The sequence below is a fragment of the Coregonus lavaretus genome (genome assembly GCF_964263955.1).
Source record: "Coregonus lavaretus genome assembly, chromosome: 29".
NCBI classification, from domain to species: Eukaryota; Metazoa; Chordata; class Actinopteri; order Salmoniformes; family Salmonidae; genus Coregonus; species Coregonus lavaretus.
In genome coordinates this window covers 22,140,200-22,158,398 of record NC_140016.1, presented here as the reverse complement: position 1 = coordinate 22,158,398, position 18,199 = coordinate 22,140,200, and the positions used below count along the sequence as shown (strand labels likewise).

Below are 18,199 nucleotides of genomic sequence, written 5' to 3'. Positions count from 1 at the left end.
AAGGACAACATGGTGTTCCGGCAGGCTAGCTCCCGTTGGACGTCCTCCCGCAGATGGCTTCGGAAATGGTCGATCAGGGCCCGCTCGTTCCACCCGGACCCTGCTGCCAGAGTCCGAAACTCCAACGCGAAGTCCTGTGCGGCCCTCGTCCCCTGCCTCAGGTGGACCAGCCGCTTGCCCACCTCTCGACCCTCGGGCGGGTGATCGAAGACCGCCCAGAGGAGGCGAGCGAACTCCCCGTAGTCCTCCAACGCGGCTCCTCCTTTGTTCCACACCGCGTTGGCCCACTCCATACAGTACATACAGTAAGGGAAAAAAGTATTTGATCCCCTGCTGATTTTGTACGTTTGCCCACTGACAAAGACATGATCAGTCTATAATTTTAATGGTAGGTTTATTTGAACAGTGAGACACAGAATAACAACAAAAAAATCCAGAAAAAACGCATGTCAAAAATGTTATAAATTGATTTGCATTTTATTGAGGGAAATAAGTATTTGACCCCTCGCAAAACATGACTTAGTACTTGGTGGCAAAACCCTTGTTGGCAATCACAGAGGTCAGACGTTTCTTGTAGTTGGCCTCCAGGTTTGCACACAGCTCAGGAGGGATTTTGTCCCACTCCTCTTTGCAGATCTTCTCCAAGTCATTAAGTTTTCGAGGCTGACGTTTGGCAACTCGAACCTTCAGCTCCCTCCACAGTTGTCCTGTCCCCTTAGCAGAAAAACACCCCCAAAGCATAATGTTTCCACCTCCATGTTTGACGGTGGTGATGGTGTTCTTGGGGTCATAGGCAGCATTCCTCCTCCTCCAAATACGGCGAGTTGAGTTGATGCCAAAGAGCTCGATTTTAGTCTCATCTGACCACAACATTTTCACCCAGTTCTCCTCTGAATCATTCAGATGTTCATTGGCAAACTTCTGACGGCCCTGTATATGTGCTTTCTTGAGCAGGGGGACCTTGCGGGCGCTGCAGGATTTCAGTCCTTGTGTTAGTGGCGTAGTGTGTTACCAATTGTTTTCTTGGTGACTATGGTCCCAGCTTCCTTGAGATCATTGACAAGATCCTCCCGTGTAGTTCTGGGCTGATTCCTCACTGTTCTCATGATCATTGCGACTCCACGAGGTGAGATCTTGCATGTTAGCCCCAGGCCGAAGGAGATTGACAGTTATTTTGTATTTCTTCCATTTGCGAATAATCGCACCAACTGTTGTCACCTTCTCACCAAGCTGCTTGGCGATGGTCTTGTAGCCCATTCCAGCCTTGTGTAGGTCTACAATCTTGTCCCTGACATCCTTGGAGAGCTCTTTGGTCTTGGCCATGGTGGAGAGTTTGGAATCTGATTGATTGATTGCTTCTGTGGACAGGTGTCTTTTATACAGGTAACAAGCTGAGATTAGGAGCACTCCCTTTAAGAGTGTGCTCCTAATCTCAGCTCGTTACCTGTATAAAAGACACATGGGAGCCAGAAATCTTTCTGATTGAGAGGGGGTCAAATATTTATTTCCCTCATTAAAATGCAAATCAATTTATAACATTTTTGACATGCGTTTTTCAGGATTTTTTTGTTGTTATTCTGTCTCTCACTGTTCAAATAAACCTACCATTAAAATTATAGACTGATCATGTCATCATTGTTATTGTACAGAGGTGTTTGCACATTATTAGAGTAATGAAATGAGTTGGCTAGTTGTTACTCATAGAGTAATTATCTATTTGGTTTGTCGTCATGTCAGATACATGGTAACTTGGCACTTGCTTTGTATTTATGCAACTTCAACTTGAAATGTATAATGTACAGCTACAGTATGTCAATGTGAATTGAATACTAAAGTATATTATGTTCTGTATTTGCAGTTTCACAACATAAACATTTTCAATACATTCGTTCAAGGAAAGTCACGCCTTGGAAGTTTTATTGAAGACTCAGTTGTTAGCTATCTGTCTAGTTTTGCATGGGAACGCAATTCCAGGGCAGAATAGTGAAAAAACATCATCACGGCGGGCTCAAGCACAAGAATAATCGCACGTGGTGGTTATGATTCTACGTTCATTAGCCAACAAAGCATCTGATCCTAGGGATGACCAGCAGTCTACAATGCAGCAACCAGAGGCAAATGTTCGACAGAAAGAGGAAGAGGAGCAAGTAAGAGAGATGGAGGAGCCTCTTCAGCACATTGAGACCATGTCTCAGTCTACAAGAACAAGGTCATCAAAACAGTCAAGCAGATCCTCAACGGCGAGTTCTGCAGCCATCAAAGCACGTGTCAAAGCGGAAGCAGCGCGTGCTCAAGTCTCCTATGCTGAAAAGGAAGCTTCTGTGATGAAACAAAAAGCTGACCTTGAAGCAAGTCTATATGTTCTCCAAGTTGAGAGAACAGCTGCTGCTGCGTTGGCTGAAGTTGCAGCCTTTGAAGAAGCTGTAGAGTCAGAACGCAGAGAGCTCTGCAAAGAACTCAACACAGGGACACAGCCCTTAAGTCCAGTCCAACTTACTTGTGAGTATGTACAACAACATGCAAGGCCCTACTTTGCTGCACTGCCATTGGAAGTAGAGACACAAGAGTTTAGTGTTGACCCAGCTACACGCCACAATCCAGAAAGTAGCAAACAACGGAGCATGAGCAGAGACTCTCTGTTCAAAAGAAATGACCAGCAGCATGGTGGAAAGGGAAAACAAGCCCACTTCCAGTCACCGACACAAAGCTTCCCTGAGCCACAAGTGGCACCAGAACTCACCAAGTACCTCCTGCGCCGTGAGATGGTGAGTTCCGGACTCCTGAAGTTTGATGATCGTCCTGAAAATTATTGGGCATGGAAAGCATCTTTTCTCAATGCGACCAGAGACTTGAATCTATCAGCCAGGGAAGAGTTAGATCTAATTACCAAGTGGCTAGGGGCAGAGTCGTCTGAGCAAGCAAAGAAAATTAGATCTGTGCATATTCTCAATGCAACAGCAGGGCTTAACATGGTCTGGCAACAACTAGAAGAGTGCTATGGTACACCCGAAGTGATCGAGAATGCACTGTTGAAGAAAATTGATGATTTTCCAAAACTGTCTAATAAAGACAATCACAAACTAAGAGAACTGGGTGACATTCTTCTCGAACTGGAGTGTGCTAAAGAAGAAGGGTACCTTCCAGGCCTCGCTTATCTGGACACATCTCGGGGGTAAACCCTATAGTAGAGAAACTTCCATTCAGTTTACAAGAAAAATGGATAGAACAGGGATCCAAATACAAGGAGGACTATCGGGTAGCATTTCCACCATTCTCGTTTTTCTCGAGATTCATCAGGAACCAGCCAAAAATTAGAAATGACCCAAGCTTCACCCTCTACACCTCAACTACCCAGGTGTCTGTGAAAAGTGAGAAACCTGGCAGGTACAGCAGCAAGACACCTGTGACTGTACACAAAACAGATGTGTCATCTGAGCCCTCAGACCACCAAACCAAACCCAGTAAGACAAAGTTTGAAAGCCCTGACCATCACTGTCCAATACATAACAAGCCTCATCCTCTTAAAAAGTGTTGTGGGTTCAGATACAAAACTCTAGATGAGCGCAAATCATATCTCAAAGAGAATGGCATTTGTTTCCGATGTTGTGGGTCAACTCAGCACAGAGCTAAAGACTGTAAGGTGTCAATCAAGTGCTCCGAGAGTGACAGACATCTTGCAGCTCTGCATCCAGGTCCAGCCCCTTCAACTATAGACACCGCTACAGCAGAGAAAGAGCATGGCGGGGAGCAAGGTGAAGATGCTCTTCTATCAGTCACCTCAAAGTGTACCGAGATCTGTGGTGAGGCAGCCAATCCAAGATCATGTTCAAAAATATGCCTAGTCAACAGAGCAACAAATCTCTGGCCAAGACAGAGTTTTTCAATCTCTTCAACATCAATGACAACTCTGCTCCATACACCATGAAGACCTGTTTTGGGGTAACAGAGACTTCAGGCAGGAGAGCCGTCAACTTCATGGTGGAGTCTATAGACGGACACAAGCAGATCACTCTCCCTACTCTGATAGAGTGTGACATGATGCCAGACGATAGAATGGAGATTCCCTCCCCAGACATTGCGCATCATTATCCCCATCTGCAACCAGTGGCGGACAAAATTCCAGCTGTGGACCCAGACGCTCCCATCCTCCTGCTCTTAGGACGAGACATCTTAAGGGTACACAAGGTACGAGAACAAATCAATAGGCCCCACGACACTCCTTATGCACAGCGACTCGACCTCGGGTGGGTCATCGTGGGTGAGGTTTGTCTGGGAACGGCTCACCGACCAGCCAGTGTTAACGTGTTCAGGACAAACATACTTCACAATGGTCGCACGTCCTATCTGAGCCCTTGCCCTGACATCATCCAGGTGAAAGAGAACTACAGCAGCGTAGCTCAGCAACACATCTCTCTCTCTACAGGGCACCTGCAGACAGACTCACATCTGAGCCACCATTTACCAGCGTTGGACTTGATGTGTTTGGCCCATGGAATGTCATAACTCGCCACACTAGAGGTGGTAGTGCAGACTCCAAGCGCTGGGCGGTACTCTTTACATGTATGTCTACTAGAGCAGTCCATATTGAGCTCATCGAATCCATGTCCACATCCAGCTTCATCAACGCGCAGAGGCGTTTTTTCTCTATCCGTGGTCCAGCAAAAGTGCTACGCTCTGATCGAGGTACAAACTTTATAGGTGCCTGCAGGGAACTGGGAATCGACACAAATGACTCAGAGCTGACTAAATACCTCTCAGACAAGGGATGTACTTGGATATTTAATCCCCCACACTCGTCTCATATGGGTGGTTCTTGGGAGAGACTCATTGGGGTTGCCAGACGTATCCTTGATGCTATGCTGTTTCAGACGGGCTCCACTCGTCTCACACATGAGGTCTTGAGCACTCTTATGTCTGAAGTTATGGCAATAATCAATGCGAGACCCCTAGTGTCAGTGTCAACCGATCCTGACATGCCTGCCATTCTCACACCCTCATTGTTACTGACACAAAAGACCAGCGCTACCTCAGCCCCTTCTGGATATTTCCACATGAACGACCTTCATGGAAAACAGTGGAAGCAAGTCCAGTGTCTCGCTGAAAAGGTGAAGACAGGAGTACCTGACAACACTGCAGAGACGCAGAAAACGACAGCAGAAAAGCCAAATGTAAAAGTGGGAGATGTAGTCTTAATGAAAGACAGTCAGGCGCACAGAAATGACTGGCCAGTCGGACTTGTAGTCAAAACCTTTCCCAGTACTGACGAAAAGGTCAGGAAAGTAGAACTAAAGGTTGTCAAGCAAGGGACTGCTAAGGTGTTTCTGAGACCAATCTCAGAGATTGTTGTTCTTCTTTCTGAAGCATCCTAGAGGCAAATTTTTTTATTTCATAGTGGCAAAATTACATTATACCAGGCGGGGAGTGTGCTGCCATCCTGTTAGAAGGTAACAGATTATTTTATTATTGTGGTTAAGAGTGACTTTCATTGTGTTCCATGGTGTTTATTACCCCCTAGTGGAGCTTTCTGGTACTTAGAATATTATACAAAAACCGGAAGTAAAGTAGTCATTCTGCACGCAGACAAGCAGCTAGAAACAATGCTACTGTACAGTTCTTTCTGTGCAACTATTTCTTGTTACGCTTCAGCCTCGGAAAAGATTTGTTTTTAAGTTCAATTCAAGCAGATTGCTAGTGATGATAATATTGTTATTGATAGAATTGCTTACTTATCAATGTTAGTTGGTTACATTTACTCACGCAAATTGCATTGACTTTCATGGATGCCGTCAGCTGTATTAGTTTGCTCGTGCGTCATGTAAAAGAAGTGTAAAACATACTATAGTTTGTTACTGTTTCTAGTGTAATATGCTTTGTTATTGTACAGAGGTGTTTGCACATTATTAGAGTAATGAAAGGAGTTGGTAGTATCTATTTGGTTTGTCGTCATGTCAGATACATGGTAACTTGGCACTTGCTTTGTATTAATGCAACTTCAACTTGAAATGTATAATGTACAGCTACAGTATGTCAATGTGAATTGAATACTAAAGTATATTATGTTCTGTATTTGCAGTTTCACAACATAAACATTTTCAATACATTCGTTCAAGAAAAGTTACGGAAGTTTTATTGAAGACTCAGTTGTTAGCTATCTGTCTAGTTTTGCATGGGAACGCAATTCCAGGGCAGAATATATAGACACAGACACTACTGTGTATAGCTCAGAGATACAGAGGTTTATACAGTGGTGTGATGACCACCACCTGATCCTAAACGTCAAGCAAACTGAGGAAATGGTTTTTGACCCCAAATCTGTTGGTGACCACTCACCTGTGGTGGTCCATAATGTGGACATTACTCAGGTCCACTCTTACAAATGCACTAGGGTCCAACAATGCCTTTATTTTCTGCATAGGTTCAGCGTTTTTGGAGTCAAACAGAAGGTCATGCTCCTATTCTACCAGGCTGTCATAGAGAGCATTCTATTCTGTGGCATTTCAGCCTGGTTTGGCAACTTGTCAGTTACCTTAAAATCACAAATCAATCACCTGGTCCAGACAACCATGAAGGTGATGGGTTTGAGCTAGCGCCCTTCTTCTTCTTCTTTGGTATTATGACGGTCCTTAAACAAATGTTATAGATGCAGGCCACCACCTACTGTATTGGCTGTGTATCAGCCTACTATTTTCTAATATGAATTCATTACACGTTGTGAAAAAATTCCCCTACCAACTAACCCTGCACCCATTAAAACCACCACTATTTAGGTAGTACCCGTCACTGCAGACTGTCTTTGAACGAACAATCACTTGTTAAATCTACTTCAATCAGTGTAGATGAAGAGGAGACAAGTTTTAAGCCTTGAGACAATTGAGACATGGATTGTGCATGTGTGCCATTCAGAAGGTGAATGGGCAAGACAAAAAAATGTAAGTGCCTTTGAACGGGGTATGGTAGTAGGTGCCAGGCGCATTGGTTTGAGTGTGTCAAGAACTGCAACGCTGCTGGGTTTTCACACTCAACAGTTTCCCGTGTGTATCAAGAATGGTCCACCACCCAAAGGACATCCAGCCAACTTGACATAACTGTGGGATACATTGGCGTCAACATGGGCCAGCATCACTGTGGAAAACTTGACACCTTTGTCCTGAATGATAGACCTACATATTATTCTGATACATAGCATATTCATCTTGACAAACATCTTTACACCTGATGAAATGTTAAAATGTCTGTACATCCTGATCTATGGTTTTAAATATCTGTTTGTACATAATGTTGTCATGTTTATATGTTCACCTGCCCAGGGACTGCAGATATAAAGTAGCTGTCAGCTAAATCTGGTGCAGCACATCACTTCTCATATTCTGAGACTTACAGTGGAGAAAATAAGTATTTGGTCACCTACAAACAAGCAAGATTTCTGGCTCTCACAGACCTGTAACTTCTTCTTTAAGAGGCTCCTCTGTCCTCCACTCGTTACCTGTATTAATGGCACCTGTTTGAACTTGTTATCAGTATAAAAGACACCTGTCCACAACCTCAAACAGTCACACTCCAAACTCCACTATGGCCAAGACCAAAGAGCTGTCAAAGGACACCAGAAACAAAATTGTAGACCTGCACCAGGCTGGGAAGACTGAATCTGCAATAGGTAAACAGCTTGGTTTGAAGAAATCAACTGTGGGAGCAATTATTAGGAAATGGAAGACATACAAGACCACTGATAATCTCCCTCGATCTGGGGCTCCACGCAAGATCTCAACCCGTGGGGTCAAAATGATCACAAGAACGTTGAGCAAAAATCCCAGAACCACACGGGGGGACCTAGTGAATGACCTGCAGAGAGCTGGGACCAAAGTAACAAAGCCTACCATCAGTGACACACTACGCCGCCAGGGACTCAAATCCTGCAGTGCCAGACGTGTCCCCCTGCTTAAGCCAGTACATGTCCAGGCCCGTCTGAAGTTTGCTAGAGTGCATTTGGATGATCCAGAAGAGGATTGGGAGAATGTCATATGGTCAGATGAAACCGAAATATAACTTTTTGGTAAAAACTCAACTCGTCGTGTTTGGAGGACAAAGAATGCTGAGTTGCATCCAAAGAACACCATACCTACTGTGAAGCATGGGGGTGGAAACATCATGCTTTGGGGCTGTTTTTCTGCAAAGGGACCAGGACGACTAATCCGTGTAAAGGAAAGAATGAATGGGGCCATGTATCGTGAGATTTTGAGTGAAAACCTCCTTCCATCAGCAAGGGCATTGAAGATGAAACGTGGCTGGGTCTTTCAGCATGACAATGATCCCAAACACACCGCCCAGGTAACGAAGGAGTGGCTTCGTAAGAAGCATTTCAAGGTCCTGGAGTGGCCTAGCCAGTCTCCAGATCTCAACCCCATAGAAAATCTTTGGAGGGAGTTGAACGTCCGTGTTGCCCAGCGACAGCCCCAAAACATCACTGCTCTAGAGGAGATCTGCATGGAGGAATGGGCCAAAATACCAGCAACAGTGTGTGAAAACCTTGTGAAGACTTACAGAAAACATTTGACCTGTGTCATTGCCAACAAAGGGTATATAACAAAGTATTGAGAAACTTTTGTTATTGACCAAATACTTATTTTCCACCATAATTTGCAAATAAATTCATAAAAAATCCTACAAATGTGATTTTCTGGATTTATTTTCCTCATTTTGTCTGTCATAGTTGACGTGTACCTATGATGAAAATTACAGGCCTCTCTCATCTTTTTAAGTGGGAGAACATGCACAATTGGTGGCTGACTAAATACTTTTTTCCCCACTGTATGTTTTGTTGTACATTGTCCCTGCCAAATAAACTTAATAAATAATACCTATTCCCTATTCAGCTCAAGCTAAACAATCCTGAACCACATATTTTACATGCAGTACAAGTAATGATAGATCGACTCTCAAAATCACACAAATGTTTAGCCTGGTCTGATGGTTTCCCATGTGAACAGCATCCAAACTTATCACGTAGGACAATAATAAAATATATAATTAAATTATGAAAGAAGGCTTTTTAATGTGAGATATTCATCTAACAAAGTACAGCCCAAACAGAATGGCATTTGGAGTATACATGAGGTGGTCCTGTAGTTCTTGAGATGGAGGAGTGTCATGATGTTATGTCAGTGTTATAATCATGACTAAACCAGGGACATTACAAGCATCTATGCCTAATCTGAATCCTAAAGAAACCCACCCCTCTTCAGACCACTTTTTCTATACACATTTCTGACAATATAATGTACATTCTAGCTTGGCATGGCAACATGATAACAATGAAAGCCAGAAATAAATAATGAAAGAGGCCTTTTTACTGTGATATTTATTGCATTTCCATGACTGATCAAAACTTTTCTCATGGGTCCCTCTTGTCCCTCTGCAGCTGACATATAGTGAGCAAAATGTTTGGAACATCGAATCACAGTATCAAATCGCAATACATATAGAATCGTGAGAATCGCAATACATATTGTATCAGCACCTAAGTATGGTGATAACATCGTATTGTGAGGTCCCTGGTGATTCTCAGCAGAATGTCATGACTTCCCCCCCTCCTTTTTTTTCTGGTTTGCCACAAAATGTATTCCCACATACACATTTTCTGAAACAACTGCTCTAAAAGATAGGCATTGTTGTGTGTTTGGTTCCACAAATACAGAAAGGATATTAAATAACAAAAGAACAGTGAGGAGTCTCCATCGAACAGTCAGACGTCTAGAGCTCCATGAGGGCTTGGAAATCATCTATGCGCAACGTCTTCTCTGTGGGGAGGCCGAAAGCCTTCTCCACCAGATTCTGCCTCTGAATCCTCACCATGTTCTCCTCCACGGAGTCCTTCACTATGAACTTAGTGATGACAACGTCTCTCTTCTGGCCGAGGCGGTGACAGCGGTCCACACACTGGTCCTCTGTTGCTGGGTCCATGAGGAAGACGCGCAAGGCGGCTGTGAGGTTTAGCCCCACACCTCCGGCTTTGATTGACAGAAGCATGATTAATGGGCTGCCGGGTGCATTGCTCTGAAACTCCTGGATGAGCTGCGCCCACCTCTTCGGGCTCAGTGCCGTCCAGACGCACAAACCTTAAACCCTCCTCCCAGAGAGGGACCTTCAGTAGAGTGAGGAAGCGTGTGAACTGAGAGACAACCAGATTCTTGCTGCTGTTGTCCTCACTGTGCGGTCTGAGCAGGCTAGACATTAGTCTCTCCACCTTGGAGGTTGCTCTCCTCTTCTTCCTGAGGAAACTCCACCAGCTCACTGGCCTTGATCTGCACAGAGGTCACCACACCTGCTCCTGCTCAGTAAGTATGACCTCTGCGATGCAGAATCTGCAGTAGATGTGTGTGATGATAGCAGACGGACAGTCCAGACACACAACACAATCCTCAGCAGAGCCACTGCCCAGCACCAGCCTCAGCCTCTCTATCAGATGCTCTCATAACTCTGCAGGAGTCACAGCTACCACACCTGTATGTAGTGGTCTTGCCCAGCAGGTCAGGGTGGCAGCAGAACTGTCTCAGCCTGACCAGGATAGCCAGAACATCCGCATAGTTCCTGAGGACGGACCCCTCTGCAACATACCTGCTGATGGTGGTGTCCCTCTGTGCGTGCCAGCTTGTATTCCTCCCTCTCTTTCTGTGTCAGCTCCACCTGTTCTATTCTAATGCTCCTCTCCGGCAGAGAGCAGAGGCCGCCCACACACACACGACTGGTCTTCATACGATGCAGCGCGATACACTTGACCAGAGCCTGCAGGTTCTGAAGGCCGGTCCTGTCCCCCTGTGTGACAGGCCTCTGTATGACTCGGTTCCACCACTCTCTCATGTCGAAAGGCTTCAGATGCAGAAACGCCACCAGCATCCACAGATCCCTCTGAAATGGAAAAAAATGTTCATGGAAGAGGATGCAAATAGCCTGGCTAGCCTATATTAATCATGGTATCATGTAATAACATTTACATTTGACATTTTAGTCATTTAGCAGACGCTCTTATCCAGAGCGACTTACAGTTAGTGAGTGCATACATTTTCATACTGGCCCCCCGTGGGAAACGAACCCACAACCCTGGTGTTGCAAGCGCCATGCTCTACCAACTGAGCTACAGGGGACTGTAATCCCTGGAAATATTTCATTCCAACCTCATGTCAGAGCCTGTAGACTAGAGCTAGGTGATATGGACATAAATCCATATCCCGATAAATCGACTGAAATTTCACAATAACTATAAATTGAACAATAAGTATATAGTGTGCATCGATATCAGTAAAATGTCTGATAAATTATTGGTTTGATCGATATCAATAATTTTATATTTATCATCCCAGCTCTACTATAGACAAACATTCATAGGGGCTTACAAGTATAATTAATTGGTAGGCTTTATGTGGCTAGCTATCTGTAACATCGTTATTCACTCCCCCTACTGTGAAAAAATAATTTACATATTTGATTTTGTTTATATATGTTGGCGCAATTACTGTAGCTACATGTGCTTACCTCTGTGCAGCACAGCCTTCAATATGTGAGACTCAAATGTATGCCCACAAACTGGCATAGGCTCGGGGCTTTATAACTGATGGCTGGCAGAAGGGGCAATGATACAGCAGCTTTAAAAACTGTAATATGCTGTCAAACACAAATGACATATAGTTTAGTAAACTAGGTAGTTAGTTAGTTAGATGAGTTGATAACGTTTGCTAACATTCGCTCACAGCAAACAGGACTCTCGGTTATGATAGGTACATTAACAGGCTAGGTTACCTAACGTCAATTTGGTAGATTATAGCCACGTTAATGTTAGACAGCAATAAAAAAGCTTGTATACATCTACGAAGACCTTAGGTAGCTACACCAAAGACACAGCTCAAAGCGAATGGCAAAATGTTGGCCTAACTTAAGTACCTTACAGTCATCTGCCTACCAAGACCACACACAGAATGTTTGAAAACACAGCAGCCACGCAAAACGGTCTTGAGTGGCAACAAATTTGCCCAATTAACTGATTCGCTTTCTACACCCACTCCCAGGAACTCAACGTATGCAGTTACCCATGACTCGTCAGCAGGGCGTGGCTTGAAAGGGAAGTTCTCTTTTTTGCCTGGTAAGATTGTTTGTTGCTATTTGTAGCTAGCTAGATTACATTAATATAATATCTGTCTTTATGTTTTAGATTCATTGTAACATTTAAAGTAATCTGTAGTTTACTTGCGGAATTTTGTCAGAATGACGCCGATACAGCTTGTAATCTCCGCCTACGCTAGCTAGCATTAGCAAGCTAGCTAACTGGTGATAGCTACCTAACAACAAATGTCAGGACAGGTTGCTGTTGCTAACATGAAAAATGCAGGAACTAATGGCTGAGCTAGTAACGTTAATGGAATTTGATGCGAGTCCCTGTTCAATAAGTTATTGTCCCGCTTATTGCTTGTACAACTGTAATGCTGAGGCAAACCTCCTGTGAATATTTGCTATATTTAATTTGGCCAAATTACCTTCTGTAATCTTGCCAGCGCAGAATCATATCTCTAAAATCCTGTCCATGGCCAAAGGAACCACTCCCTCTTCGAAAAAAATAAAATAAACCAGCCCGCGAAATCGGGAATGCTAATTAAACAGTGACGCAAAAACCATGCAGCGCACTTGACGGGTAGAATTGTTCCCCATTGAAACCCCTAAAAGCCAATTTATGCTTGATCCGAAATGTGGTCGGAGGCGCCGTTTGGAAGGTGTGACGCAAACGCGGAGGCACGCAGAGGCCAAATTGACCTCTGTACCGCATCGCCGTGGCTTCTCACATTTTGTAACAATGTGGAGGTCTCCATATATCTCCGCATTTACATGATTGGTTGACAGTATGTGATTGCGCGAGGTCTGTATAAACACAAACTCTCTTTCTTGACAACTTTCTTCACACCGCTCTGCACTGCTTGGCAAAGCGCAAGAAGTATGAATGCCCTGACTTCTGCAGAGGCCATATGAAATGCTACACTGACAATGCAGACAATGAATTGACCATGTAGTGCCTTTTAGTGTCCCACAGCCTCCAAACAGACATAACATAAAATTTTGTTTTGGAGAGACTATTGCATGCTGTAATTATCATTGCCTATGCTTTTTTAACCAATAGGTTTTGAAACCATGGACCAAAAGATCCCGTATGATGACTACCAACTCCCAGTTGTCTTTTTGCCTTCCTACGAGAGTCCCCCAGCATGGATAGCCCCGCAGGAGGTATGAGCCTGACATGACATCCATACCCTGTCATAACACTGGCAACATTCAGTCTAGGGCGCCACCACCACAGATCTTCAACGATGTTCCCTCTGTGTCTGTCTGTGTAGCGGATCCACCATCCTGACTACAACAATGAGCTGACCCAGTTCCTGCCACGCACCATCGTGTTGAAAAAACCTCCAGGGGCACAGTTAGGCTTCAACATCCGTGGGGGCAAGGCCTCCCAGCTGGGCATCTTCATCTCCAAGGTGTGTGTGTGCGTGAGAGAGAGGATGAGGCTGAGCCTGGTGCTACTGCCCAATCTCCTTAATCTCTCTGTGTGTGTATGATAGGTGGTCCCAGATTCAGATGCCCACAGGGCAGAGCTCCAGGAGGGAGATCAGGTGCTGTCTGTCAATGAGGTGGACTTCCAGGACATAGAGCACTCGAGGGTTAGTGATATGCTGTAGAATGTACACACCAGTGGAGGCTGGTGGGAGGGGCTATAGGAGGATGGGCTCTTGTAATGGCTGGAATGGAATCAATGGAATGGTGTTTGACTTTGTTCCATTGATTCCATTCCAGCTATTACAAGAGCCCGTCCTCCTATAGCTCCTCCCACCAGCCTCCTCTGGTACACACAACACTATACCTCTTGATAAATCTCATTACTTCATTTTGTACTTCAACACTAACTTATGTTTATAAAAAGGTTCACATTTTTCAGGCATACATTTGTCACTCATAGAAAAAGTTTATTCTCCTCTCAGGCTGTTGAGATTCTGAAGACTGCCAGAGAGATTCTGATGAGGGTGCGCTTCTTTCCCTACAGTAAGTGTTGCTATCACCTGCTCCGCCATCTATTATTTAGAAGGTGCCTACATTTTATATAAATGATGCCATTATTGTCTCAGTTTATCTCCTCTCCAACCTGTGGAGTTTTAAACTTCATGTTTCTCACAGACTACCAGAGACAGAAGGAAAGGACTGTGCACTAGGTGGCAGAAGAGTTCCCCGGGAGAGTGAGTGAGACAGTGTCCATCTCATAGGAGTTGATGTCCTTGGTGGATAGACCTGCACTTCACTAGTGTCCTCCTCCCACAGACAACAGCCCCCGCCCTCTGTTTCAACCTAAGGATGAACGACCGCATGACTAACTGGATCCATTCACATTTACACCCCAGGACCACATAAAGACGTTGCATTCCCCCTCTGCATACTAAACGATGCACACTGCTTCAGATGCTGAAAGGATGTTGTATCAGGTGTTCACTCACTTACACAATGAGTCATACATTGAAGACAGAGACTGTTTTCTCTGGTGTTGATGCTGACATGCTTAGTGTTTATTTTATATGTAGGGGACCTGGAGCATTATGGTGTGTAAATAGCATACATTATTTACAGTACTCTGATATGTAAACTACATCAACTGAAGTGCATGTCAAAGGGACATATTCTTAAGGGAAATTAGAATCACTGAATATGCCATCAAAGGATTGAGTGATGACAGGAATAAAGCTTGCAGCCCTTTATTTTAATTTTATAAAATTTTTACATTTGAGTCATTTAGCAGATGCTCTTATCCAGAGCGACTTACAGTTAGTGAGTGCATACATTTTTCATACTGGCCCCCCGTGGGAATCAAACCCAAAAACCCTGGCTTTGCAAGCGCCATGCTCTACCAACTGAGCATATATATATTTACAGTGGATATAAAAAGTCTACACACCCCTGTTAAAATGCCAGGTTGTGATGTAAAAGAATGAGACAAAGATGAATCATATCAGAACTTTTTACACCTTTAATGTGACCTATAACGTGAAGAATTCAATTGAAAAACAAACAAATCTTTGAGAATTTTTTTTTACACAATAACCTGGTTGCATAAGTGTGCACACCCTTAAACTAATACTTTGTTGAAGCACCTTTTGATTTTATTACAGCACTGTCTTTTGGGGTAGGAGTCTATTAGCATGGCACATCTTGACGTGGCAATATTTGCCAACTCTTCTTTGCAAAAGCGCTCCAAATCTGTCAGCCCTCTTCAGATCACCCCAGAGATGTTCAATTGGATTCAGGTCTGGGCTCTGGCTGGGCCATTCCAAGACGTTAATCTTCTGGTGAAGCTATGCTTTTGTCGTGCTGAAAGGTGAACTTCCTCTTCATCTTCAGCTTTCTAACAGACGCCTGAAGGTTTTGTGCCAAAATTGCCTGGTATTTGGAACTGTTCATAATTCCCTCCACCCGGACTAAGGCCCCGGATCCAGCTGAAGAAAAACAGCCCCAAAGCATGATGCTGCCACCACCATGCTTCACTGTGGGTATGGTGTTCTTTGGGTGATGTGCAGTGTTGGAATTATGGCCAAAAAGTTCAACCATAACACATTTTCCCACGTGCTTTTGGGGGACTTTGTTTGTTTTTGCAAACTTCAGCCGGGCTTGGATGTTTTTCTTCGTAATAAAAGGCTTCTGTCTTGCCATCCTACCCCATAGCCCATTCATATGAAGAATACAGGAGATTGTTGTCACATGTAGTAAACAGCCAGTACTTGCCAGAAATTCCTGCAGTTCCTTTAATGTTGCTGTAGGCCTCTTGGAAGCCTCCCTGACCAGTTTTCTCGTCTTTTCATAAATTTTGGAGGGACGTCCAGTTCTTGGTAATGTTTCTGTTGTGCCATATTTTCTCCACTTGATGATGACTGTCTTCACTGTGTTCCATGGTATATGTAATGCTTTGGAAATTATTTTGTACCCTTCTCCTGACTAATATCTTTCAACAATGAGATCCCTCTGATGCCTTGGAAGCTCTCTGTGGACCATGGCTTTTGCTCTGAGATGCAACTAAGAAAATGTCAGGAAAATCCTACTAGAACAGCTGAACTTTATTTGTGATTAATCAGAGTCACTTTAAATGATGGCAGGTGTGTAATGACTTCTATTTAACATGAGTTTGAATGTGATTGGTTAATTCTGAACACAGCCACATCCCCAGTTATAAGAGGGTGTGCACACTTATGCAACCAGGTTACTGTAAGGTTTTTATTTTTTATTTTTCCCCCTCGAAGATTTCAGTTTGTTTTTCAATTGAATTGTTCACATTATAGGTCACATTAACAGTGGAAAAAGTTCTGACATGATTTATCTTTGTCTCAATCTGTGTGTGTATATACAGATATATATATGTGTGTGTGTGTATATATATATATATATATATATATATATATACATACATACATACATACATACATACATATATATATATACATACATACATATATACATACATATATACATACATACATACATACATACATAGTACAAGTCAAAGGTTTAGACACACCTACTCATTCAAGGGTTTTTCTTTATTTTAACTATTTTCTACATTGTAGAATAATAGCGAAGACATCAAAGCTATGAAATAACACATATGGAATCATGTAGTAACCAAAAAAGTGTTAAACAAATCAAAATAGATGTTATATTTGAGAGTCTTCAAAGCAGCCACCCTTTGCCTTGATGACAGCTTTGTACACGCTTGGCATTCTCTCAACCAGCTTCACCTGGAATGCTTTTCCAACAGTCTTGAAGGAGTTCCCACATATGCTGAGCACTTGTTAGCTGCTTTTCCTTCACTCTGCGGTCCAACTCATCCCAAACCATCTCAATTGGGTTGAGGTCGGGGGATTGTGGAGGCCAGGTCATCTGATGCAGCACTCCATCACTCTCCTTCTTGGTCAAATAGCCCTTACACAGCCTGGAGGTGTGTTGGGTCATTGTCCTGTTGAAAAACAAATGATAGTCCCACTAAGCCCAAACCAGATGGGATGGCGTATCGCTTCAGAATGCTGTGGTAGCCATGCTGGTTAAGTGTGCCTTGAATTCTAAATAAATCACAGACACAGTCACCAGCAAAGCACCCCCACACCATAACACATTTTACATTTTAGTCATTTAGCAGACGCTCTTATCCAGAGCGACTTACAGTTAGTGAGTGCATACATTATTTTATTTTTTTCATACTGTTAATGTAGTTTTCTCATAACACCTCCTCCTCCATGCTTTACGGTGGGAAATACACATGTGGAGATCATCCGTTCACCCACACCGCTTCTCACAAAGACACGGCGATTGGAACCAAAAATCTCCAATTTGGACTCCAGACCAAAGGACAAATTTCCACCAGTCGACTGTCCATTGCTCGTGTTTCTTGGCCCAAGCAAATATCTTCGTCTTATTGGTGTCCTTTAATAGTGGTTTCTATGCAGCAATTCAACCATGAAGGCCTGATTCACACAGTCTCCTCTGAACAGTTGATGTTGAGATGTGTCTGTTACTTGAACTCTGTGAAGCATTTATTTGGGCTGCAATTTCTGAGGCTTGTAACTCTAATTAACTTATCCTCTACAGCAGAGGTACAGTGGGGAAAAAAGTATTTAGTCAGCCACCAATTGTGCAAGTTCTCCCACTTAAAAAGATGAGAGAGGCCTGTAATTTTCATCATAGGTACACGTCAACTATGACAGACAAAATGAGAAAAAATAATCCAGAAAATCACATTGTAGGATTTTTAATGAATTTATTTGCAAATTATGGTGGAAAATAAGTATTTGGTCAATAACAAAAGTTTCTCAATACTTTGTTATATACCCTTTGTTGGCAATGACACAGGTCAAACGTTTAAATTGTAAATCTTCACAAGGTTTTCACACACTGTTGCTGGTATTTTGGCCCATTCCTCCATGCAGATCTCCTCTAGAGCAGTGATGTTTTGAGGCTGTCGCTGGGCAACACGGACTTTCAACTCCCTCCAAAGATTTTCTATGGGGTTGAGATCTGGAGACTGGCTAGGCCACTCCAGGACCTTGAAATGCTTCTTACGAAGCCACTCCTTCGTTGCCCGGGCGGTGTGTTTGGGATCATTGTCATGCTGAAAGACCCAGCCACGTTTCATCTT

General features: G+C 43.5%; 1 protein-coding gene across 1 annotated transcript; it reads left to right on the top strand.

Moving 5' to 3' along the window:
• The first annotated feature begins 12,090 nt into the window (after window positions 1-12,090).
• On the top strand, window positions 12,091-14,783 carry LOC311105160 (PDZ domain-containing protein 11). Its single transcript, XM_084147208.1, has 6 exons — window positions 12,091-12,130; window positions 13,157-13,260; window positions 13,371-13,511; window positions 13,596-13,694; window positions 14,013-14,073; window positions 14,206-14,783. The coding sequence occupies exons 2-6, from the start codon at window positions 13,168-13,170 to the stop codon at window positions 14,238-14,240; spliced, it is 429 nt and encodes a 142-aa protein (XP_084003334.1). The 5' UTR covers window positions 12,091-12,130; window positions 13,157-13,167; the 3' UTR covers window positions 14,241-14,783.
• The last annotated feature ends 3,416 nt before the right edge of the window (window positions 14,784-18,199 follow it).

Coding starts and splice junctions, on each gene's coding strand:
- LOC311105160 (XM_084147208.1), top strand. CDS start 13,168: ATGGACCAAAAGATCCCGTATGATGACTACCAACTCCCAGTTGTCTTT. Junction 13,261..13,370: donor CATGGATAGCCCCGCAGGAG/GTATGAGCCTGA, acceptor CTGTCTGTGTAG/CGGATCCACCATCCTGACTA. Junction 14,074..14,205: donor GGTGCGCTTCTTTCCCTACA/GTAAGTGTTGCT, acceptor TGTTTCTCACAG/ACTACCAGAGACAGAAGGAA.